General features: G+C 36.3%; 2 protein-coding genes across 4 annotated transcripts in view; one reads left to right on the forward strand and one right to left on the reverse strand.

Annotated features, from left to right (window-relative positions):
- LOC137387045 (oocyte zinc finger protein XlCOF6-like) overlaps window positions 1-27,610 on the reverse strand; it is a 226,755-nt gene that overhangs the window by 123,837 nt on the left and 75,308 nt on the right. The window lies entirely within an intron of this gene.
- On the forward strand, window positions 7,156-8,087 carry LOC137387049 (gastrula zinc finger protein XlCGF57.1-like). The gene has a single exon (XM_068073338.1). It carries the CDS (start codon window positions 7,197-7,199, stop codon window positions 8,079-8,081), a length of 885 nt encoding a protein of 294 aa, XP_067929439.1. The 5' UTR covers window positions 7,156-7,196; the 3' UTR covers window positions 8,082-8,087.

Raw genomic sequence — 27,610 nt, forward strand, 5'->3', positions numbered from 1 at the left:
TATGAGTAACTAGCTCAAATGCAAGAAATGTTAGGATGTTTGGACTGTTTACTGAAACAATATCATGATTGAAGTGACTCACAGTTTTAAACCAGATATTGACAATTTAAATTGCTCATCAGTATTCTTGGAATGCTGACATATGTATTATATTAGCCGAGGTTGTGACATATGCAAGATATTTCCTGTAAACTCATGGGGGCTTTTGGTCCAACGTTATGTCATGTCTGTCAAGGCTAAGCTAAACTTCCTTATAATTTTTAGCATAGCGCTTACATGCACTACTTTGCATCTTTACTTGGAAATAGCTTTACCAAGCTTGTTCCTACAGTAGGCCCTCCTGCAACCTAAATAATCCATTCCAAAAAACATACGTTATGGGGATTTTAGTCATAAAAACAGTAATATACATGTAAACTGTCTCATCCGTTCCAAGATCTTTCCATACAAAAATAAACTAGATTTAGCTTTTTTATTTGTTGGCTATACCATAACTTCAGTATTATTAGTTTGCATCGACAACTTTTCTAATTTTTTTGATTAATCTCACTGGTTTTATAGATCATCATTGCAGCAGTTTTACAATAATTTTGTGGGAACGCACATCTTCGACTATCATTCACAAAGATTTGCTCATTTTTTCTAAACTGCAAAGTCTGTTGCACAAAGTAAAGCAAATAACAAATGTTTTACCCCCTCCACATCAAAGCAAAATGACAAAATATTATCACTATAAAAAGCAGTACTACGCGTTTGTCGTCTATCTGTATCCAGGGGTCAAGGTTAGAATAACATAACTGTCGACAATACTCCAACCCGCGTTATTCATATTGGTAAACGGACGCTGTAAAATGTGCACCCCTTGACATATTTATTACCAGTTGTGCAACTACCTATTCTCTGTTTTGTTGACACATCTGACGGACTGTCACGACTAACTAGAATGTCATGGAAGTTGTATATGCAATAGTTATAACGCTTATATACACGTCGTCTTTTTTCTCGCAAGTGCGGCAAGATAGACTAGCATTCAAATCATGTTTGAGGACTCGCCCAACTTGAAACGTTACATTATGATCATATGGAATTTTTTACATAGTACAAAACAAAAACTTCGCGTAAATTATTTACGTTATATGGAATTTACATTATAGGAGGTATAGGTTATGAAAATTGTCCTTGAAATTTGATATATATCAGTCTAGAAGTACCAAGTGTCCATGCGGCACCAATTTTTATCCGATAGTAACCTGTTAAGATTCAAACTGAATACATTTTAGTGATATTATTAAAAATGTTAAATTTAAACTGACAACAAGTTCTATGAAAACTCTAATAGAACGTTTGATAATAATAAACTCAGATAGTGATAGGATCTTGGGGTAATCTGCGCTCATAAAATTTTCATGAATTGCTACCATGACTATGTAATAATTATATAGTTTCACTAACATGTAAGCCAATTAGCTCTTTCTCAGAACTTTTCTTTAACTTCCTTTAAATGTATTAAAAATGATAGAATTCAACGAGTAAGTCATAAAATTTAATTTTAGCGAAAACTTTCGCTGACCACAATAGGCGCAGCAGCACACATTGAACATCTTGCTACGTCTAGCTAAATGTTGCAGTTTGATGACAAACAGATTGACCAATGATAATAGCCCTCAGTTGAATGAAAGCTGTGACGTCTTGTTGAGATTTTTCAGTACTATTATTGAAATATTTTGAGGATATGAATAATGTAACTTTGTAATGTAGATTCTGTTTTTCTCTTCAAATCCTAAGAGTGAAGTATCAACGATATTTTTTGTATATAATTGAAAATAACTGTCGCCTTTAGTTGTCTTGATGAATTTAACAAGAATTCTGGAAGTCTGTCTAATCCTATAAATATTGTCAATATCTCGAATTGGGTTGATGTCATTAAGTTTTGCTACCTTCAAAAGTTTTAAAACACCTTCCATCAAGTTCTCGCCACTTTTAAATAGAATTCCGTTCAGCTCAATGACTTTAGCTCTGTTGAGATGTTCATTAGCTTCAACCCGCATTAGCAAATTATTATGTGTAGTTGATTGTTGCATTACTGTTTTAGCTGATTCGAGTTTACTAACTTTAGTTTTGACGTCGTTGATCTCTTCTTGAAAAATTTTGTAGCGGCAATTCATAATCAGCTTGTTCTCAATCAAGTCTAAACGTCTGTTTATTTTGGCGACATCAGATATCAGCTGAGTTAGTTTTAGATCAATAGAAGCAAGAGTAATATGGTCGCCAGAGTCTGAAGCAGATTCTCTACATTTTGGTCCCATAATGATCAGAAATGTAATAGAGGATTTATCAATTTCAAGGGGGTTTCACGCTTAACACCAACTACGCCCCCCTTAGGGTTGCACGATAGCTCGATAGTCGATGGCGATAGTCGATAGTTGTCTTTCTCGATGTGAGTATGTTACCTATGTTTAGCCTATCAAAACATCTGAAACTAATATATCGTTATCGAATAATCAAAAATAATATAACCCGATAGTTATCGCCCTCGGATAGCTCGAACACATGGTTAACTCGAACGGATTTGTTTGGTCCGTTCCCACGCAATGATGAATTGCTTTAGATAACTCGATCTCAACTTGGTTAGCTCAAACAGTTTTTTGCTCAACGGCTACTGCAACGGTTGTTATCGCCTTAGAATAGCACTTTATTCCAAGCCATAGAGATAAACCTCAACTTTTTGTAGTTCTTAGACGTCGTTATTACCATCATCGGAAAAATATTTTCGTTGACGGCTTTTCTAAAGGTTTGCAAAACTCAAATGTTGCCAAACATCCGTTTAGCGATGGCACTCTGAAAGCTAGAAAAGGTATGCTAACCTTTGAAAAAACTTTTACAAAATCGGCCAACTTGATCTTGGTTAAAACGCTCAAAAGAAAAAGATATCTTTTCTTCTGAGCTTTTTAACAGCGATCAAGTTTTGCCAATTTTAATCTGAAAACGTCCTAGCAATCACATCACCTAAAACAACAAACAAATCTCAAGTGATAAAAAAGTCTCTATACTTTCTGATGAATTTTTTTTTAACTTTCTATTAGAAGCCTTTTAATTTGCAACAAGCCATCTATGCATTTGATTTATACATAGTTTGTATATGTACATTTATCTACTAATAAATACATGTATATGGACTTGTGACACTGCTCTGATAAATTGAACACTGTGATTACTTGAACACCTTTTCCTATCCTTTTCCACAATCCTCGATCTTTTCAGGCACGATAATACGTTAGTTTTACCAGCTGCCAAGTCACTCGATAACTATCGGTGAACTCTGTCTTTTTCATTGATAATTCGATACTATCGCTATCGGTTGGACAACTCCAACGATAGTCGATAACATCTTGTCAAACAACAAATGCCATCCCTAGCCCCCGTTGCAGTCCTGTGCTTGAATTGTTTCTTTTGTGTTCTGTAGTTGGTAAATACTGTATTCTATAAACGCCTTGGTAGGGTATATATGAGCGGTTGAGTATGTGAATTATGTGTTGCATATATAGAAATATAAGCTCTTTGCTGGCAAATGCTTAATCCTCAGGAGCTCTCAAAAACACTTATGCACAGATCAACTGCTCAGCTGCTAATGTAATTGTTAATCATGACAACCTCCTAAAATATAAGCTGATAAAAGCTGCTCTAGTGTTTCTTATTCTCTGTCGAAGGCAGCATGCTGATGAACACCAGGGACCTTATTTGGTGTGAAATCCAAATAGTTTACCAAAGCTAGCGTGTTGTGAAGCTTCAATTTGCTCAAATGCTTCAAGGGATAAGCATAAGCTTTGTCTTATTTTAGTAGTACCGACATGGAGTTTCTGCTATTAACAGTTTCGGCTTATTGCCACGACGTGTAGTTAGAAAGGGAATAATCACAATCACTACTTGATCAATCAAGTGACTCATCAGAAGCCACTACCCTACTACCCGCTACTACCCTATTTTTATGACCAACGAATATTTTCATCCTGTAGGGTATAACTACAATTTGCAAATAAGTCTCAAAGGTAGCAATAAACTGAGCATGGGTTGTCAGCACGTTTTCCATTGGCTCAAAGTAGCCTGCAGAATGTTTCCTTACATTTTGTTAATGCACAGACACGATAGGCCAACTAAGTAAGTTTTCATTAATCATAAATTTTTTCTACTAAGCCCGCCACCCCATGCGATGCCGGACCTCACTAGGTTTTAGTGCATAATAGGTTCAAAATAATGTTGAGTATATCAAAGACCAAGTTTATGAAAAACAAGCATTATTCATTGTTGTGCTTCTTCAACGTTGAAGAAGACTTAAAGGTTGACTTGCAACAAAATTCACATTACAGCTATTTGGTATCAAAAGATTCACCATGTCTTACTCTGTTGTGTTGTAAGTGCCAAATATGTGGAAATGTGATTACAAGCTCTTAAAAGCTCAAAAACGAAAAGCCGCCGAATATTGGAATCTCTTTATTTCAATGATATAACCACAAAATTTGGTTATCGTCTTGTCACGTATGTTCTCACGTGAATTGAAAGGCCAATACAAAGCTCAATATAAAGCTTATCGTAGTACTAGTTTATGACAAACACTTCGGGTTTCACCGAAGACTGAAATTATTTGAACCCCGTATCAAATATAGAGGCTCGCTACTTTACAGTTTTGTTTCTGCATTATTCAATCGTCAAGTCGTAATCTGATCATGTGACCCAATACTTCGCAAATAATATTTGCAGCACTTTTCGATTATCACAGGTGACCAACAGGCTCGTCATGATTATCAGACAATGATATGTACACTTTCGAGCTAAGGTTTAAAAGTTTAACGATATTTTACGGTTAGTTATAATATATCAGTGCAAAAAGTGACAGCATTACAATGACGATAAAACAGACGTGTAAAAACAATAGACATGGTTTTTTATTGCAAGCGTGAAGTATATTTGTAAAAATATTTCGATGAATAAGGTTGCAAGAAAGTGTAAACAAAAACCATCTCGCACAACTACGTCACATTTTAGCCGTTTTGGAAAACGAATCCAAACTACGGCAGTCTTGTGTGGCTTCGATTTTCTGTTCGCTTTTTAGCTTTTAAGAGCTTGTAATCACATTTCCACATATTTGGCACCTACACTACAACGGAGTAAGACATGGTGAATCTTCTGATACCAAATAACTGTAATGTGAACTTTGTTGCAAGTCAACCTTTAAGCGTTGAAATCTTATTTTTTCTACATAAATTTTTGCACAAAATCCGTTATGATTACCAATGGTGCGACCGACATAACATCGCAATCAAGCCGCATAGACGGAAGAGAACAACTCCCTATAAGTCAAGCTGATGCATCAGGTGCAGTACGTCTTGTGAGAAGCTGTTGTGTTGCTCGCCCGCTCGACGGGGGAACAACTCCGCAAAAACAACAGTTTGTCAAGACAGGCTAACTTAGATAAGAAAACATAGATAGTACCTCACAGGCACCTTGAGGATCCGTACAATATGGTACATGTAGCCTTTGGGGCTGGCTGAATTTTGATTGCTTTTTTGCGGGAAGCCAACTTTGTGCTAATGCCTCCTCATTGGGGATAATAATGCATCCCTCTGGGGATGTTTGGTATTAACGCTTTAGAAATCTGAAGCTAGCAGGAATAATTGGCAATGCTCCAATTGAGTTTTTGCTTTAATAAGTTCAAACGAGATTAGGAAATTATGAAGAGGGCACTAGCCCGTCGCTACAGTGTTTGAATTATGTAGTTTGTACAACAACATGGTAACATTAAACCAATGTCTATGTAATTTCTACTTTCTAACAATCTCAAATGGCATTACGGATTAGCAACTATACACTTTTGTTCAGCTGATGCATACTAGTAAAGGAGTTCGATTTTCACTACAATGTACATTGTATGGTGTCAGCAGCCTTTACAAGACTTAATAAACATGAGCTCAATGATTCATTTTGTATTTCAAAAACCTTAATGTTTGACAGTTTTTAAAATATATTGGGTAGCTTCTTTTTTTGATCCAAACAAAGGGAGTAGGGCTACTCTCCCCGCTGCTTTCTGCTCTTTTTGCATAAGAAGTCGGTTTTTTTGGTATTTGAACATTAAATGCAATGAAATTTTCAGCATAAAAGTTTTGGGTAGACGCTTTGCTGTGCAAAAAAATAACTCTGTTACAAAACGCCATGGAAATTGATCAATGCAGCAGCATTGAAGTCATTTCATGATTAATTTATGAATATCTCCTTTTTAAACTCTGGCTATTTAATTAAGCACTAAGTGCAGATGATTTTGCTTGAAAAGTTACATTAATATTTTACAATCAAGTAGTGCTTTAGGAGAGAATAAGGTTGCAATATATTGTTTTTGCAAAATAAAATTTTATGTCCAAGTTTAACTCACTGGTAGTCATGCATGTGACTCAGCTGACCTTGTTTTTATGGTTTTCGATTGGTTGAGCTCATAATGTATATCTTTACACTGTATTACAGGCTTTTGTCGCAATAACAAGTTTTGTAAGCAAATTTTTTGATTTTTGCTAGAAAATAGTATGAAGATTTTCATAATGCAACTTATATTACTTTCCATTGAACTTGGTAACTAAATCGGGCCTCATTGCTGTTATACTTATCACTCTGCTTTTCCAAATTTTGTCAAAAGGTTATTCATTCGATTTGAATATTGGTCAAATTTCTTCATAAAGATATTCTTTCAAAATTGTCCTACTTTTGCAGAATCTCTGGATTGTATGAAGTATGCAAGAGATATAGCAGCAACTCTGAAATATGAAGAATGTGACTTCGCATGTACCTTCAATCATCAATCGACTAATACCTGTACGTCTCACACATCAAGTATTGAGAAACCCTATGCATGTACTCAGTGTAACTATAGGTCGGCACGGAATGGTGATTTACGGAGACATATAAAAATTCATACGGGGGAGAGACCCTATGCATGTACTCAGTGTGACTATAAATGTTTGCAAAGTGGTAATCTACAGACGCATATGAAAACTCATACAGGAGAGAAACCCTATGCATGTACTAAGTGTCACTATAGGTGTGTGCAGCGTGGTAATCTACAGACGCATATGAAAACTCATACAGGGGAGAAACCCTATGCATGTACTCAGTGTGACTATAGGTCTGCACATAGTCAGCATCTACAGGCGCATATGAAAATTCATACAGGGGAGAAACCCTATGCGTGTACCCAGTGTGACTATAGGTGTGTGCAGAGTGGTCATCTACAGACACATATGAAAACTCATACAGGGGAGAAACCCTATGCGTGTACTCAGTGTGACTATAGGTGTGTGCGACGTAGACGTCTACAAATGCATATGAAAACTCATACAGGGGAGAAACCCTATGCGTGTACCCAGTGTGACTATAGGTGTGTGCGACGTAGTCAACTACAGATGCATATGAAAACTCATACAGGGCATAAACCCTATGCATGTACTCAGTGTGACTTTAGGTGTGTGTATCGTTGTAGTCTACAGATACATATGAAAACTCATACAGGGGAGAAACCGTATGCATGTACTCAGTGTGACTATAGGTGTGTGCAGCGTGGTAATCTACAGACACATATGAAAACTCATACAGGGGAGAAACCTTATGCTTGTACCCAGTGTGACTATAGGTGTGTGCGGAGTACTCATCTACAGGTGCATATGAAAACTCATACGGGGGAGAAACCGTATGCATGTACTCAGTGTGACTATAGGTGTGTGCAGAGTGGTAATCTACAGATGCATATGAAAACTCATACAGGGGAGAAACTCTATGCTTGTACTCAGTGTGACCATAGGTCTGCATATAGTTGTCATCTACAGACACATATGAAAACTCATACAGGAGAGACACCCTATGTATGTACTCAGTGTGACTATAGGTCTGCGCATAAGGGTAGTCTACGGAGACATATGAAAACTCATACAGGGGAGAAACCTTCTTCTTGCACTAAGCGTGACTATAGGTGTGGGCAGCGTTTTAGTCTACAGAGACATGAAAACTCATACTTGAGAGACACCCTATGCATATGTTCAGTGTGACTATAGGTCTGCACATAGTAGTAATCTACAGACACATGAGAACGCATACAGAAGGAAAACTGGATACACTCCAGCTAAATAACCTCTGAAAAAGCAGTACTATTGAAGCGCTTGTATAAAAGTAGCCTTTCTTCTGTTCATACCTTGCCTGATGGCTTGTATGATTATGGCATTATATTTATATAATGCCATATGTATATAATGGCCTAATGTATATGATGTATATAATGGCTTATATTTATTCTGGCGGCCTGATATCTCAGCTCATCTCACTTATAATGATTCACTGTGGAATATCTCTTCATATTTCTTTTATCAATTATTGAATTTATTAGGACTTTTCTTCTTACATTTTCAGGATAATAATATATATATTGGATATCTGATATGTTCTACTTGATGCATTTTTGGGTGCCTAAAGCTGTTGTGCTCTCAAACTGTCGCATTTATGTCTTTTATTGGCTTGCTCTATTTTTTAATGTTTAGAGATATATTTTGCTTCTCAAGTTTTATTGGAATGTTAAGTATATATTTTTCTTCTTTTTTTAGCTGGTTTTGAAATTTATCTTATTAACTAAAATGCAAAAATTATAGCTGGTTGGATATTGCTGTCACCTTTTTAATTGACAGCTGGTTGGATATTGTGGTCGCCTTTTAATTGACAGCTTTTGGATTGCAAACTGCTAGAATTCAACTTTCAGCCCTTTAATCTCAAGTCTTCGCTGAGAATGGCTGAAATTGGAGTAGTTTATTCACACAGAATAATATTCATATGTAGGTAGTCTGTGTTTGAATTATGTGGAAGATATTTTCCAATGCCATGACATGCCAATGGTATGCTAATATCATGTACTGCACTAGCATTTAGGTACATTTAGTGTATCAAGACTTCTGTTGGCTGGCTAATGCGAGACTGTTTTATTTTTACATTACAAGCAATATATATGTGTATACAAGTCATCAATGGTTCACCATAGTGATGATTTCAGGTGCAAAGACAACAGCACAAAGAAACAAATATATTGCCACATTATTGCAATTGTTGACAGTATGATTCAGGTCGCATATTTATGACCCTGATACGCTACATCCCTTACCAATTTTACAAAATTGTGAATACTCATGTAAAACCAATGCCATGACATGCCAATGTTATGTCAAATGACAATGTCATGTACTGCACTAGCATTATACGTCCATAGGTACACAACTGTAGCTAAGCAAAGCTTTTTTTATAAACTATAAGCGTTTGTTTTTAATTGTGAGCATAATTAGTTGTCAGCATGAATTATTTGTGAGCTCGTATATGTTATATGTTGAGTATTTGAAACGCTGGTTTACTTCAGGCTTACAGATTGTGACTCGCTTATTGGCAGCTGAAGCTGATCTGAAGATATGGACATTATGCGATATGACAAGTATACAATTGTCTTGCACTCAAATAAGTTCACTCAATCGGGTGCACATAAAACAGACGTACATATAACAGGTGCACATCATAACAATCCTTCCCTTTTTGGATAAAAGAATCGAGATACAAGTCGAATTTCTATTAGAAATTTATATTTCTATTAAATTGTTCTTTTCTCACACTAATACTAACAGCTAGACTATGAAAATTAAAATGAAATTGTAAGAGAATTAAAACAAAAGCAGCATGTTACTAAAGCAGTTATAAGCATAATTATATAAATTTATAGCAGTTATTACCTACTAGTAGAGCTGCTACAGACACTAGGTTAGGAAACATGAACTGAAGTAAACGTATGGATGATTACTTTGCCTTTTTGGCCATTGACCTTATGAATGTAGAGCGGCTCCTCTTGGTAGATCCTACAGTTTGACTTTGACCTAGTTTTTTTGTTTGGTCTTTACAAAAAAAACCTAAGCCTAGTGTCTATAAAAGTGCTAAGCAACCTAGATGGTGTAGTTTGCATCATATTATGTAATGTATTATGTAACACCCTCTTTGTCATGTAGCTAGAACTAATCCCTCAAGCCAGCATTAATGAGAATACATGCATAGTGTCAAGGTGTACATTTTGTGATTGCTCTAATAAACCACAGATGGTAGGTCATGACACTTGAGCACAATGTCCTCTATGCTGGCAGCCCTACCACAGCCATCAATCAGAGCTCTCCGGATGTTTCTATGTGATTCTTGTTCTACATTAGCCCTGAAAATCTTTTCCTATTTCAGCATAGCATTATATACGGGTTCAGCAACACGGCATAAAGCCGTGTAAACTGAAACGGTAAAGCATAAAATGAAATAATTTTGTCAATGCAAGCTCAGTATACCTAGGTGCTTTAGTTAAGTTTTGATAAGTGGAAGATAGAGGAACATATAATCACAAGGTGGTTATACAAATTATGAGTTCTGTTAGGTTGTGCGTATTAGGATTAGCAAAGTGTGCAAGTTAGATGTGAAAGAAGACACAGAAGGATTAGTAATGCATAGAGGCAATGGTTAAGTCCCATCCGGAAGAATAAATTAAATCCCAGCACTCCGTACGCACATTTCCACTGACTATACTTCCTTGCATGATCATTGCAAGCCTACTAATAGAAACTGTTATAAACACATATTACTCAAAATAAATGTAATTGTATGTCAAAGCAAACATGAACAAAACAAATTTGCAAACCAGAAGAAGATGGTGCCTCCAGAACTGAAACATTAGGTTTTTCTTCAGGTGTTGGGCATGGCTTACTGCTTGCATAGTCGTGGTCAGAGGAATAAGCAATCGATGGCCCTGAGTCATCCGCACCTCGTATTAAAGGTGGCTTTCGTCTTTTGGGAGCCGAACGATGTAGAAACAGAGTGGGATAAGCAAGATGCCGAAGTTTCTTCAAGCCATCTTTGCGGTTAGGCTCATACATCTGATCTTCAAAGTGTGCCTGAAAAGTAATATCTGTGTATCAATTAGGCCTATATTATGTCTATGCTGGTATTTATTATAGTTAACTTCAATAAACAGTCAAATCATGCGGAAGCTATGTTCACTATCAATGAATTCTGTAAATAGAATACTTACATGACAAAGTCGGGATGAAGAAGTGATGGTACCGTCTCGTCTCACCATTTGTATCCACTTAACTCACAATGTGGCATCTCTTGGAAAGCAATGCATTGTGTAGCCATGCTCAGATCTGTTTGTGCATCCAACTGTCCAGCAGCTAACCATTTTTATCTATTAATGGAGTGAAACTCCTTGATCTAATCTAATGCCAGAAGCAAGTTGATTGAAGGAAAGTTGACTGCTGCTACTACTAAACTGCCAACCTCTAGTAACCTCTTTGTTGCACTTTGAGTTCAACACATACATACACACACCGATTACACTGAGATATAAAATATTAACAAATCAGCATGATCAATGTATGAATAGGTGTAGTTCTCTCTCAAATAATGCTCAAAATTGCCACTTAGCTCCGCGTTTAAACTATGGTAATGACTTAGCATTTCAATCATAAAACATTAGGTTTAGATGAGGCTGAATGAACTAACAGCCCTTTAAAATATAGTAATGACAGCCTTCCAATCATCACAAAAAATCTAGGTTTAGATGAGGCTGAGTGACATTACAGCCATTAATTTCCACAATAACAACTGAAATCCTAATAGAACAGTACAATCAAAGTGATAATTATAATAAATATCGTGTATCACTTTGAGTACAATACGGTAAATGGAACTAAGATGGCGACCATATGGTCACGTGATCAATTTTTTGTGTTACTAGCATGGCGCAACTCTTACACTCGATGGCTCTGGTTGTGATTATCTTATGTGAGGGAGACGCACGTCCCCTGCGATTGTGACAAACCGAAAACAAGTGAACACTCAGGATGCAAAGTTTATGACATTGAACTCAAAACCCCTAGAATGGCAAAGGTCATTGGCAAATACGAAAATCCAGCCGACGCCATGTTCAGTTATCGTGAGGGGGAATTTCATTGTGTTTAATGTGAGAAAGAAATCTAATTTCAGATTTAACCGCTATGGAAGATCACAAATACACCGCTAAATCAAAGGAACAAACAACTGAAATTACTACTAATAATTAATGTAAGAGGCAGAAGGGTGTTGTGCTATTGAAGACAGTGCTATTGTGTCGTCCTGTGCTGGAATATACTTGTCCTGTATGGGATCCGAGTGATAGACAATACATTACTTGGAAATGGTTCAAAATCGACCAATTCAATTCATAGCCAATCTCAAAGGTAAAGATGGTGTCAGCAACACCCGTGAAAAGCTAGGTTTACAATCGCTTGAATCCAGAAGAAGAAATCAAAGAGTAGCTTTACTGATGAAGATTCTATCACATGAAAGGAAGCATAATGTGCTAGCTTCTGCTTATGATGAGCCTAACACTGACAGAAAGGATACTGCCATAATCACACTTGCTGCTGCCCGGGATGAACCAACATCAATATATGCCGTGATTCGCCTCTTCCATAACAGTTTCTTACCCAAAACCGTTAGAGACTTAAGACTTAAATCTCAGACTGAAACATAACTCAGCCTAATGCTGGAATCTAGGTGAACCAGAGTACCAGTATTAACCAAATTCTTACTTTGAGCCACTTTCTCAAGGCCCTGGGGCTAATTACAAGTGTACTATTACTATCGAGTAAGTATCGAGTAAGTATTGCTATTCCATACACTGCAAAAACTGCAGGAAATGACTTTCGAAGAAAAGGGCATTACATTTCACAAGTGAGTCATTTCTACTACTAGTTCTGTTACTATTGCTAAAGTTTACGACTACTACTAGTTCTGTTACTACTAGTTAGTACTGTCACTAGTTAGTTCTACTACACTAGTCATTGGGTGAGTGAGAGTCGATCAGTGTCACTACTGAGTGTACAAGTTTGACTGTATGTTGTCAGTGATTAGATAAATTTATAAGCTACTGAGTCTAATCTTTCTTCCTTCAGAACAAAAGTTTTTATTATTTCAATTTTGCATTTTTTATTATACTAACATTTTGGAACTACAAACCATTAGGTCATTTATAAATATTTATATTTGATAAAAATGTCTGTAGTGTCTATAATATTGTTTATTGTTGTACCTAGATATAGCTAGCAGTAAGAGATAAGAGTAAGAATACTATTGTTATTACTACTGTTGCTAACTAACTACTACAGTTTAATTTAATTTTTAGATTTTCAAACAAAGTAACTGAGAACTGTCGTTATTTACAATAGTACCGCAACTGCAGAAGAGTGAATAATCTTGTTCTTTGGGCACTTATCTGCAACGAACATTTCAATGATCCATGTTTTGACAGAACAGGTTAAAGTGTTCGCTTGAAATCATTTCAAGGTAATATTTTTCAACGTTGAATGCTGCTTTTCAATGATTGAATTCAAAACAATATTGTCAAACACAGTGCTGCAAGGTTGTTCAACTTAAAGTAGATATATCTAAAAAAGTTCAGAAACCTCAAACAGCAGGCAAAACAGTGACGGCTGCCACAGCAAGTGCTTATGAACATGTCTGCAGCTTAGCAGCAGGTGTTGATGTGAATTTTTCTAGTAATGCATCTGTGGCAATGGTTAATACATCTTTGCAGTATTTCTGCAATTTGTTTGTTGTTATTTCTATTGAAATAATCTCATGGATGCAATCCATTTTTGAGTCATGCTTGATTAAGAAATTTCCATTAAAGGTTGATTCAATTGAAGAGCCCAGTGCTAAAAGTACTTAAGTCACATGTTCATTGATTTTGAGCTATCATAGTTACATATGTTATTTCATGGTTGGCTTCACTTCTGTGCATAAGTTTTTCATGCTAAAAGTATTTAAGTGCATATTTGCTCAAGTGATTTTTGGAGTTATGCATTCTCTGCTGTGTTAGAAATACCTAAGTCCACTGGCTTTGAGTAACAAATCCCTAAGTCCGACGGTGAGCTAATCAGAATCACTTCACGCATCACGTGACCACTGAAGGTCAATGATAAATCATCATGGCTGAAATGGAGCAAGCTGCTGATAGAGTGGATGATGAAAATGGGCCTCCCTCAGCTAAGAAGAAGAGAGTGAAAGTATCAGAGTGGAATAGAAATGTCATAAAATCACAAAAGATGAAAGGTAGCTATAACACCAAGATCAAGATGCCTTCTTGGTCATGGAAACAGTCTTGAGTCATAGAACTGTCATGTTGCTGTTTTAATTTTATTATTGAGTCAATTTGTCAGCTGAAACAGACCACTCACATCAGATTAGTGTATTTTTTTGGTTATTCTGAGACAGAGTGACTACCTACAAATAATGTATTGCTCCAAAAAACTTTTCCTCTGCTTGCTCTGACTTTGATGCGCTTCATTCTCAAAAATAATCACTTCAATCTACCTGTTTGTTCAATCATGAATCAATTTTGTTTTTTTGAAGCAAACAAACATCCGCGGTCTATCATCGATACCAGCTGCAGTATGCCATATGTTTTTTTATAGTTTAGTGTTGGGATGGCTACGAAAGGCCAAGAATGTGATGGAACAGCAATCAATGCGCGTACCTTTTATAAAGTATGTACATGTTTCCTTCAATTCAACTGCAAACCAACCATCCAGCTTGGTTTTTTAGGCGCTGCACATACAACATACAGCGGGAAAGAAGTACCAGCAAGACAACAGGAAATTCTATTCAACTGCAACTGTAGCACAAAGTTCTGTCAACCTGATAAGGAAGAGGTATTCAGGAGATTCAACAACCTCCCTGATCACACAGCACAGAACTTGTACCTGTGAGGCTGCATCACACCGATTCTGACAGAGAAGATCAGACGTAGGCCAAGAAAGGAAGATGCTGTTGAGAGATCGAGGTACAGGTACACCATCACGGTTGACACACGTGCCGAGTCTGTATGCAAGAATGCATTCTTTAAACTTCACGGAATTGGGGAGCCTAGGCTGAAAAAAAGTTCTGAAACTGGAGACAGATATAACAGATGGCAGAGGGAAGCACGACAGCCACTCCAAAGTCTCAGATGTAGAGCGAGAGAATGTACGCTCTCACATCAGACAGTATCCTGCGAGAGAGAGAGCCACTATAGTTTGACCAAGAACAAGAATAAATTTTATCTACATGTAGATGCAGAGCTGTCAGTCGCAGCACTCTACCAACAGTTCAAACAGGAAAACCCGGAAACAAAAGTCAAGTATTGGTTGTACAACGACATCTTTAACCATGACTTTAACATTTATTTTGGTTTTCCTAGAAGCGACCTTTGCGATACGTGTGAGCGAATGACTGCCGGGGTGAAAGCAGCAGAGGCAGCGCTTGATCTTACCAAAGCTGCCCAGCTTAAGGCTGAGCATGAGCTGCCCGTACGAAAAGTCCAAGTGTTCAGCACTCAGCTAAGTGAATCAACGGCAGCCGCCAGAGACGACGAGAAGACAGCCGTCATAGCAATGGACTATGAGAAGAACCTCCCTCTACCGTTAACAGGTGTTGGTCAAGAGTATTATAAACGCCAACTTTGGCTCCATAATCTTTGCATCCATGACTGCGTCAATGAAGAAGCCACCATGTTTGTTTACTATGAGCACTACGCAGGCAAGGGTCCAAATGACGTTATCTCATACCTAAACTACTATCTTACCCAGCTTCCACCCAACATCACAGATGTGATCCTGTTCACTGATAACTGCTTCTCGCAGAATAAGAACAGGTAGGTATGTCGATATTCGTATCGCATTACTCTTCTTCAGAAACGGCAGTGTTTTTCTGTTGTTGTAAGTTTCATATACATGTATACAACCCTACTCTATTTCCAACAGGTATCTTTACCCTTATCTACACAGACTGGTGATTGATTCGACGATTCCCATCAAGAGAGTTGAGATAAAGTACCCGCTTCCTGGCCATGGCTGGATGCCCTGCGACCGTGACCTTGGCCGTATAGAGAAAAAGAGGAGGAAGAAGGACAGGGTTATTACGCCATCACAGTGGGTTAACCTCATCCGCACCACTGACCTTACTAAGCCATTTAAGGTGAGCAGATGTGGATTAGGGTATCAGATTGATTTCTAGCAATGACAGGAAGTGATATTATCCGATCTTCCTAGGATTGGTTTAATAATCAATCATGAAGGCAACCTCACTGCTACACGCTGCTCAGACCTCCATTTCTGTTTAATGTGTCTATCGTCATCACATGTATGTACAAGAACAGCGAACACCATAATGGATTGGTGAGTTGTATGCTACCATTGTTTTTTACTACCAGGTTGTTTATGTTGAACATCCGCTCACTGACAACATGGAGATGGATGGCACACCAATAGTACATGTATTTGATTACAAGAAGGCGTATGATGAGCACATCAAGGGAGTCACTGGCATCAAAGAGTTCAGGGGTGTGGTTTTTGAGACAGGAAAGGGAATCAATAGCCGCACAGCGATGACCACTGCCTGTAGTGATGCTGTGAGTCTCTTGAAAAGAGGAAAGAGGATAATTTCTCTGCCAGCGACACCAAGACGAGCTTATGCAAACTTTTTACCTATCAAAAGTAAAAACTATGATGATGTGGTTGCGCTCCTAAGGCATGTGCACGTCCCTCCTCATGTCTCATTCTATGATAATCTTAGACCTGGTGGAGGCGATGAGGACGAGGACGAGGTGGAGTGACTATTAGGGCCTGAGGCAGTATTTGGTGTACCATGTCTTATTTTCATCCAAACTTGATATTACTCATTGCATTCTGATATTATTACATCTCAATCATCATTTTCTGTTAATTTCATGCAATAAGTACCTAAGTCGTCTTGTTGAAATTTCTGATAAAAGTACCTAAGTCCATGCTTTTGTGAAAAGTACCCAAGTCAAAATAAAGATATCGTTTTTTATCCAAAATACTGAATGATACATGATCATGCCTTCTACCTCTTGTACCTAGACTAGTTAGGAGTCCATACACAGAAATTTGAGTATTCATGATGAATATTTTGATTTTAATCATCATTTGAAAATCTGAATGTGATTATCTCAGAATCTATTTAATGTGACTTAAGGACTTTTAGCACTGAGGTCTTCAATTGATGATTTAAAGGTTGACTTGCAACAAAATTCACCTTACAGTTATTTGGTATCAAAAGATTCACCATGCCTTACTCTGTTGTGTGGTAGGTGCCAAATATGTGGAAATGTGATTACAAGCTCTTAAAAGCTCAAAAACGAACAAAAAATCGCAGCCACACAAGACCGCCCTAGTTTGGATTCGTTTCCAAAACGGCTAAAATGTGACGTATGTGTGCGAGATAGTTTATGTTTACACTTTCATACATCCTTATTTGTTGAAATAGTTTCACAAATGTACTTCACGCTTGCAAAAAAAACCATGTCTATTGTTTTTACGCGTCTATTTTATCAGCATCGTAATGCTGCAACTTTGAGCATTGATATCTCAAAACCTAGTTTAAAAATATGTTTAATTTTTTGAACTTAGCTTGAACGATTGCATATCGTCCTCTGACAAACATGATGAGCCTTTTGGTAGGCTATGATGGTCGAAAAATGCTGTAGAAATTGTTCGCGCCATATGGTGGGAGTTGTAGGTCACGTGATCAGATAATGTTAGTTTCAGTTCGAGTTTGATCTATCGCAAATAACAGACACGTTTTCTCGTATTAAACTTGTTAATTTTAATTCATCATAATGTCTAACGGGCCACATCGTGTTTGTGCAGCTGCCAAGCTGAAAGCACCTTTTTTTCTTGGCCAAGAGCAGAGAAAAGACCAGACCATCACCGGGCGTGGAGCAACTGGGTGAAGCTGGATGTGACAAACTTTATTTATTCGCCTGCTTACTCTTACCTTTGTTTTCGGCATTTCAAAGACGAAATGTTTTCTAACCTGTTTGCATACTCCACATGTCACCAAAGCACGTGAGTAATTTATTTTATGAACTAGTATACTTGTATTAGTAGTAGTAACTCGGGTTATTTTCCAGTATTCTCCTAATACTACTGTATTAATCTATAATTAATATTACAATATTAATGTCATTTAATTGTAATATGATATTATTAGTATTTTATTTTTTTAATTTCGTGTATTATGCTTATTATAATAACAAAACTAATTCATACTGCATATCTATCTTTAAAACGTAATATATTAATCTATAATTGATAAAATAATGTTATAAGTTTCACGATTAATTTCACCAAATTTTTTAACCCCACTCACTTACAGATATGTTATATAAATTAGTTGTTGTCATTTTCTGGTATCATCGTTAATAGCATATTAGTATTACTAGATGATTCTTTTTAGTATTAGATGATGAAGAGTTTGTGCCAACCACTGAAAACTGAGAAGAGTTTGAGCGCTATGTTTGCCAGCATCAAACACTCTCCAATTACATGTAAGATAGAGCTGAACTTAACCAAACTTGACAAAATATAAAGAATCTCCATAGAGTTATTACTCACATTTTTATGTTTACAATATCATGGATTCTGATAAGGTTTTGTAAAATCTGTGTCATGATTGCATGGCTATATATTTATTCTTTTTCTGATCAAGCAAATATGATATAATAACAGGAAGTGATGTTGTACAAATCTTATTGCAAGTCAACTATTTTGTTGTGATTTTAGACCCGAATCCTCCTTCAAAGTGGAGAAAATAATAGTAAGTATGACAGCACTCCAGCGAATATTTCACTATCACGCCTGCGCCCTCCCCTGCACCCTCCCCTGCTCATTCACGATGGTGTGAGAAGACGGATGGGTAGAGTTCAAGGTTACATGTGCCTCCTGTCATCAATCGTACACTTGGAAAACAACTGCCAGGGTGAACAGAACTCACGTCATCAACCTCCTGCTGGCAGCTGCATCACTTTTTTCTGGTGGATGCCTTACTCAGAACCTTCGTTTTCTGTCGCTCCTGAACATCGCGATACCAAGCCACAGCGTTTGCCTCTACCAACAAAGAGAATACTTACATGGTGTGAGTGTTAATATTTACCCATAAACTTGGAAAATGTGAGTAAAAGCTTGGCACACTAATTGAATAACGACATTTAGAAACAATTTTTTTCTTGAAATGAAAATATGTCATCCTTCAAGCAAAGTATGTTATAATTTAAAGTTCTGATTCTTCATCATAATATAACACAAAAAGGGGAAGAGGATTTTACATTCTTAGACTAATGGTAATGATACAAAATAATCTTGTCCCACGACCAAACGAGCGGAGCGAAGTGGGGGAGTTTTTATGATAAATGCATGTGCACACAACTTACGAAAATTATTCATCAACAATGAGACGAACCCTCGTCAAGAAATTTCATCAACAAATTTAAGCATCGTTATGTAAATTCGTTAAAGTATAATAACGTTACAAAACACATTTAAACCTATTTAAATATGTTACTAAGTCTTTGTAAACCTTCGATAATATCTTAAAACTTACCCATCTGATCGGATTATACACAAATAGACAGATTAATTTCAACGAAAATCGCCACAAAACACTTGAAAAGCTTGGTTTAATAAAAGTTAAGACCGAAAATTAAAACCCCAAGGGACAGATAATAGAACGATGAAGTCTTGCGCAGTTCACGAAAAAATAACGTGCACTTTTCGCCAGTCTATAGCATTGTCGAACTGCCGAAGGTTTTGGCAATTAACAGTGCGGAGTACAGAAATCGTTTCATTTTTGCCGATTTCAATTTTTTCATTTTCATTTGCCGACACATTTGAATACTTTCCCATTCTAACTGATGTCCAACGCAGTATAAGTAAAGCAAATGACGATGATATTTTTAACGTTTCTTATGAGATTATTACAATAATTAATTATAAGTTTGGATGACTACAGAACAATGACTACGTAGTACAGACTTTCTAAAAATCTAACGCAGTGTAAGTAAAGGCATGACGATGATATTCTTTCTAACGGTTACAATGAGATTATTGCAATAATTAATTATAAGTTAGGATGACTACAGGACAATGACGACGGAGTACAGATTTTCTAAAAATCTATATAAATATCCCAACTTCGTGATATTGTTAGCTATGCCGTTTTGAAATGTAAACAAAATTGTGCATTGGTTTTTTATTATTACTATATAAATAATATTGGTTATTCTAATAATATCAGTGCATTTTCCTTCTAATATTGGCCAATAATGCATTTCTTTTTTTTGCAGGAGAAGAGATATGAACATATAATCTTTTCCTTTCATTATTGCTATTTGTTGTATATAATAACACACAGTACATTACAGCTACCATTGCAGTTATCCTATTTGACTGCTAATATTGCATTTCTCAACCATCAATACCCTTTCTTTTTTCCAATATCACTTTGGTGGTGGGCTGTATGACAGTGGAATTTCTAGTATAATGAAGTTTTACAATATTTTACAGTGTAATGCTGAGCAGTACACCCTGCATAACGAGGGATTGATGGCAGCAACCGATTGGGAGCTTGATTTGGCAGGTGACGGTAGATGCGATAGTCGGGGCATTGCGCACTATACGGGGCCTACACTATGATAGATCAGAGCTGCGGTTTAATAGTCAGCAGCCATCTTGTCAAGGTAAAACTTTGACAGTTTTTACTTCACAGCCTGACAATAACCCAAAATCTTTAGTAGTTATCAATACATAAACATGAAGTTGCTGATCTAGCTAAATAATTCATTTAAATAATGTGAAAATGATTGTTTGTCGTAACTTTTTTAACTTTGCAATCAACAGAGACCACCAACTCTAACGCCATGGAGCTGGAAGGCTTCAAGCGATGCCAGTCCGATCTAATTTTCCACGGCCTGAGAGTGAGGTCCATTACAACGGATGTTGTTACAAAGGTTGTGTGCATACCGCAAGCTTGTGTTTTGGCTTATGCCGCAAATTCGTCGCGGTGAGCGACGGCCACTACCTGCCTGCTTGGTGTCTAAGATTCGGTCTCTTTTCCCACCAACGGATGATGAAGAAGAGTTTGCAGACTTGCAAACAAGATTTGCGGCATAAACCAAAACACAAGATTGCGGTATGCACACAACCTTTTCGAGCATTTGGCGATGGCTCTCCCAATGGGAATTGATTATCTACCAAAACAATTATTGAAAAACAATAATTGCTGATCACCAAAATAATCTCGATCCTTATATAATAAAATCATAAAACTAATACACTCTCTACTGTAGTAAGTGTACAAGCCAAATATAACAATTCTCCTTGTGTTCCACGAGTTCAGAATATGTGTGTTCAACCGATGCATTAAATGTGTAACACAAGAATTGTAGATAATGCATGACAAATTAGCATAGTTTTGGTGTTATTGGCATTAAATGAAAATCCAACTCACTATGATATTGCAGGTAATTATTCCACCCCAATTCAAGGGGTGCAGGTGCCACAAGTTCGTCCACACCAGGATGCATACACATGCATTCATGCTCCCCTCGGTCATGGAGACGATGCGCAAACTCAGCATCATGGCAGCACAAACCTTCAGGAAGAGATGGCATGTTTTGACAGCACATGCAGAAACACCACTCTGTAGCCGGTGGTATTAGCTCCTAAAGAAATGAACAGATATGTCTATGCAACCATAGCTAATACATCAGGTCGATGTTATCCAACAGTATATCAGTGCAGCACTAGATTTAAATATTAAAATTGTTAATGTTGTCATTCGAGAAAAATCTGTAATTATTTTTTCGCAATATGAAACGATAATTATCCTCATTAAAATCATATACATGTATATAATAATAATATTCGTTCTATCACTCTCAAGCTAAAACTATTACTACTAGCTAACTTGGCACATAAGAGCTGGCTAGTGGCGATGCTTAATTGCTGGGAGGTTTGATTTTGTTGAGGATCTTCTTCCGATAGAGCGTCAGGCTCGAAACGCCAGGGTCTTAACTTTTTAGAATTTGACATTTTTTATGATCGCAACTCGGACATGTACACGTATGTTGAATTGTCGGACGGAATGGCCAAGCTGAAACTGTAAAGTAGCGAGCATCTATGTTTGATACGAGGTCTTAGGTAAACTTGTCATAAACTAGTGCTACGATAAGTTTTATATTGAGCTTTTATTGGCCTTTCAATTCACGCGAGAATATCACGCGACAAGACGATAACCAAACTCCGCGGATACGTCATCGAAATCAAGAGATTCCTTTCTACGGCGGCTTTTTCTTTTTGAGCTTTTAAGAGCTTTTAATCACATTTCCACATATTTGGCACTTACAACACAACAGAGTAAGACATGATGAATCTTTTGATACCAAATAACTGTAATGTGAATTTTGTTGCAAGCCACCCTTTAAGCGTTATTTCTAAGATGTATGTGAATGACTTCCAGTGAAAATTGACACATTTTTATTTTACATAGCGATATGGTAGCATTTTGACCTGTTTTATTTTGGCCTATTTTATTAGTTGTGTTGTTGTATCTTAAGGGTACTATATTTATGTGAATAAGACATTCATTTTTCTAGATTCTATGTAATTGTTATAATTGATGCTTTTGTTTAGGCGGTTGGAATAATAATCCTACTGATACTCAGTTTAAGGCTACCTTTCCCAAACTTATCAGCAAATGTGGTGCAGAGTCAGATGCTGGTAAGACAGGTAATGCTACTGCTCAAAATGAGATTTTCATCATACAGGCTACTCCAGAAGTTGATCAGTTTGTGGAACTCACAATGATTTCAGATGTCAAATTTCTGTTATATTTAACAGTATAGTCTATATAGCAGGCTACATTAAGCAAAAGCTAACCAAAGTGCTGTCGTGACATTGGTCGTCAGTCACTGGCTACCACTAAATCAAATATCCAGTACCGACATCTCTATACGTTACTTGAGCTGCAAAACAATGGAGGATTGGTGTGTCCACCAGACGGTGTCATCAGGATCTCGCTAGTTGCAGTTGGATACTTTTGTATAGTGCTGGATAACGATTCGATTGCATTCGGTTTTTCGATAGTTCTTCTCTCTTGGTTCATCGATTCAGAAAGAGAAGACAACTGCGTATGAACCGAATTTTACATCACGATTCGATTCAGTGTTTGCGCATGCCCACGCAGCAGTTTCCTAAGCAAATTTTCGTGAGAGCATCAATCGGTCAGCATATGAGTTGAGTTTTTTTTCATCCAAATTATAGCAATAGTCTTGACTCTTGCCAAATAAACTCATGTGATGTTTTGTAGTTAAAAGACCTATATTTGTATTATCTTATTATGGTATTAATCTTCATTGATTGTATTTGCCCTGAGTATATTGTAATTTTTTTGTTTATGGTTATTCAACTGTTTTTAAATTACGTGATCAATTTGATGTTGATTCATTAAATTCTAAAGAGGATAAAATTTTTCAAATTGTATTGGTTAATTAATATTATTATAATTAAAATTTTCACTATTACTTAAACAATTTTTGCAAATATTAATTATTAGTTTACTACATATTTATTAATAAATATACAAATCTTGGTTCGATGCGGTTCATAATGCCAGTATGAGTAAACCAAAGTAACAATTGAAGATACGGTTTCATACAGTTTTTAGGAGAAAACAATTCTAAAATTGAATGCATAGTGCAGGTAGACATCGAACAGCTCTAGTCTACTTTCGTATTAATACAAAGCCAGATCCACTCCATTGTGTGGTGTATGTTATTAGTAGTGTTGGATCTAGTGATGTGCTATGCCTTGGGAAACGCCTTACGAACGCGGCAGATGGCATATCCAACCACTACGTCATTGATGAAAAACCTTATTCAGTCATTTTATGATCTCCGACAGCATCATTATGCTAAAATCCTACATTCAAATTGCAAGGTGCATCTTTGTGGCATAAAATACTAAAGTAGTACTTTTTAAAGGCCAGTAACAATGTAATCACTGTAATATTCATCTGTAGCTGTTGTTGTGCTGCTATTTATAATCTGATATAGTTTTGAGAAACTCTGATGCACCCTGGCTCAATATTCAGTGGTATACAAATCTCCATTTTACACAGTTTCTGTAACATGCATGTATAAGTTTAATCATCTGATTACACTAATTCCTGCATTTCCTTGTTTGCACTATTTTGTTTATCCCCTATTACAACTGCTTTTAATTTCCGTTTAGTTGTTGCAGTAGTTTATTCCATCTTTTACAGATACTGTATTATACATGTCATACATTCATAAGCTATTATCACTTAGATCTTGAAAACGTTTTTTGTTTTGGCAGCATATGGGTTGTTTTGATCGAAATACTTTATGTACTAAGTTTCTCCATGAGGGTTTATGCGTATGCAATATAATTTTTAATATAATGGAACAGTTTTTATTTGCCTGAATATATTTGCTGTGTTTGTGCATCTGTAATATAACAGTTTGTATAACTAATTTGGTCCACGAAAATCTATTTTACGTCTATTTATAATTTATTATATCTCACTCTATATGTTATAAGTAGGTTTTTTCTATCAAGGCACTCTAAACCTTGTGTAGGCGGAGTTTTCGTTAACACCCAGCTGGAAAATAACTATTCAACATATAATGATTCTCTCATTTTTCACTGTTTGTTTACAAACCGAACTAGCATTCGATTAGCTCTCCAATATGGTGCATGCATTACGTATAGCTGTCCATGTAAAAGTCACGTGATTGCCATTCCAGAGGTTTTAAGTTCAATGGTCTATGATCATCATTGCTAATATCGGGGAGTTGCGTAATTTATATTTGTGAAAATATTTCGATGAATGAGGTTGCTTGAAAGTATAAACCATTTCTTACAACTACATCACATTTGAGCTGTTTTGGAAAGAGAATCCCAACTATGGCGGTCTCGCGTGGCTGCTATTAACTGTTCATTTTTTAGCCTTTATGAGCTTGTAATTATATTTCCACATATTTTGCACCTACAACACAACAGAATAAGACGTGGTGCATTTTTTGATACCAAATAACTAATGTGAATTTTGTGCAAGTCAACCCCAAAATGAAATTCTTTTTAGCAGTTGACGTTTTCAGGCGGAAAATTTTATATAATTTGTGTTACTGTTCGCTGGCCAATCATGTGGCTGTTTTATCGAAAGTCTCTTCCGCAGCTGTCATCTGTCATACCAGCTGTCATATTTTCAATGAGTTATTTCTGCAAAAGAAAACTTTTAGTAAAATCTGTTTTGTCTTTTTATTGAAAATTATTGTATTATTAATGCTAATAACTGTTGACGCTGGTCACTGATAAATCATACTTCACATATAATCATAATCATACCTTACAGATAATCTTTAAAAGCTCTATTCGAGTTTCAAATGTTTTTCCAGCATATACATTTCTTGTGCAAAAGCTTTTAGCTACTTTAGAGTGAAATACTGTCATCTTCATTTCCCCATCACTATCTTTAATAAATAATTTTATAATAATTAAAACTTAAAGCCAGTTATCAATTGTGTAAATAAAATTTCAGCATAAATTTTTCTTCAATGTTGTACAAGCAGTAAAAGTTTTATCTTTGCTGAAGAGGAGTATAATTTATATATAATTTTATTGTAGATACAGCTTACCGGTCAGAACTTCTTTTCCCCACATTCGCGCTGTGATCTATCACCGCTAATTTGATTCTCCTAAAATATCCTGGGAGATCAAAGTCTATTCGCTTTGGTGCATAGCTTAATATGAGGCTGTGAAGGTTTTCTAAAGCACCAGTGTGTTGATCATGGTTCAACAGACGCAATGTGTTTAGCAGTCCCGCTTGCCCTAGCACATCACAAAGGACTGTGTGCACTGCACTTCCTTGAATTAACCATTTTACCTTTTTTTTCATTTGTTTGTAAAGATCAAATTATTCGTTGTTATTTTTCAATATAATTGTTAAATCTGCAAAGTTTTTGTTTATTCAAATGTCAACTAGGTGCAGAATATTTACCATTTGTACAATCTCTGTTTAGTAATATGCAATAAATGACTACATCTTCTTATATCACAAACCAAAGGCATTTTAAGTGATATATAAAATATTATATTACACATCTGCCCGTGGTTTGATATTTCTGAATAAATTATTAGATTCAACATACAGCTTTCATGCCAACATTGGGTGTGAATGGTATATTTTCATCACTCACAGATCAATTGGTTCATGAGAGCATTGGATGAACTTGTCGTATCCTGGAAAGCTCCTATGAATATTAGCGACATTTCTAATTATTATATTTATTAGTTTATATTATAAAATAACTATATTTGTTATTAGTATTTATTTGAAATTATTTGTAAATTACTTACAGTTGAGGTTTACCTATTTGATGATGCCTTCTTGCTGTATGGTACAACACCATTACGGAATGGAACTTCTCTCTCTTTCACCCTTAATCTTGTAGTTGTTTCAAATTTATTCGAATAAAGCCTGTTCTCTTGGAAGTGCCTTATGCACACGACAGCACTAACAGGTAGTCAACAAAAAGTCAAATCGGCACGCTTTGTCTTGGACAGCCATAATTTTGCTAAATTTGGCAACTGAAACTCGGTAACTTAAAAAAAAGTTATGCTAAAGCTTCTAGTGTCAGATTCGCGACTAGCAAAGAGGCCTCTACTCATTGTAATTAAATGATCGTGGTTAAAAATATATCAAATGCGTTAGACGTTGTTGTACTAAAGAATTACATGCCATCAACTACTATGGCTAATAAGGCTAACAACAAGCTTAAGATGATGCGGATTAACATACATGGTTGTTCCCACCCCTCAATATTAGCTTTAGACAACTACATCACTCAAAACAAAGCAGATCTATTATTCATTTCAGTAACTAAAACATTGCCAATTTTAAATTGCAGACTTACGTACAAAACTACAGCGTTCACTTAAAACCAAACAACAAGAGCTCTTGTAGATAAGGCGGTCGTGCTATATTAGTGCACAACACTATAAGCTCTGATAGACTACACAGTCTGGAACAACAAGATTCAGAACTACTTTTCATTGCCATCAACATAAATGGGGAACGATTCATAATCGGATCAACATATATTTAACCTAAAAATACAACAAAACTAGATACGGTTCTTGAACAAATTAGTAGAGCCAGAGTCAAAATCTAATCTCAAGTACACATAACTAGCTATACTTGGGGATTTCAATGTAAAGCACCTGGCTTGGAATGTCTGAAAAACCAATACTTTTGGCCTACAGCTTTTCAATTACTGTGATGACCAAAACTTTAAAGTGATTGACAAACACAAATATTTTACTAGTCACAATAGAAGAAATAATCAATTTTACACAACCAATGAAAACCAGAGGAAAAGGACCTTACTACGACAGAGTACACTCTTCAATGATAAAAAATGAAGTTTCCAGCTCCAAATTACACTTAAAATCCTGTTTGACAGTATCTTTACCTCAAGCAAGTGGCCATTTTCCAACAATGTAGTAATTTTCTTGAGAAAACTAGGGAAGAAAGATTGCACCTAAACAAACAACTATTGCTCAAGCACACTAACATCTATATGTGGCAAAATTCTAGAAAGAATAATTGAGCACAGATT

The sequence above is a fragment of the Watersipora subatra genome, chromosome 2, assembly GCF_963576615.1.
Source record: "Watersipora subatra chromosome 2, tzWatSuba1.1, whole genome shotgun sequence".
Classification (NCBI taxonomy): domain Eukaryota; kingdom Metazoa; phylum Bryozoa; class Gymnolaemata; order Cheilostomatida; family Watersiporidae; genus Watersipora; species Watersipora subatra.

Coding starts and splice junctions, on each gene's coding strand:
- LOC137387049 (XM_068073338.1), top strand. CDS start 7,197: ATGAAAATTCATACAGGGGAGAAACCCTATGCGTGTACCCAGTGTGAC.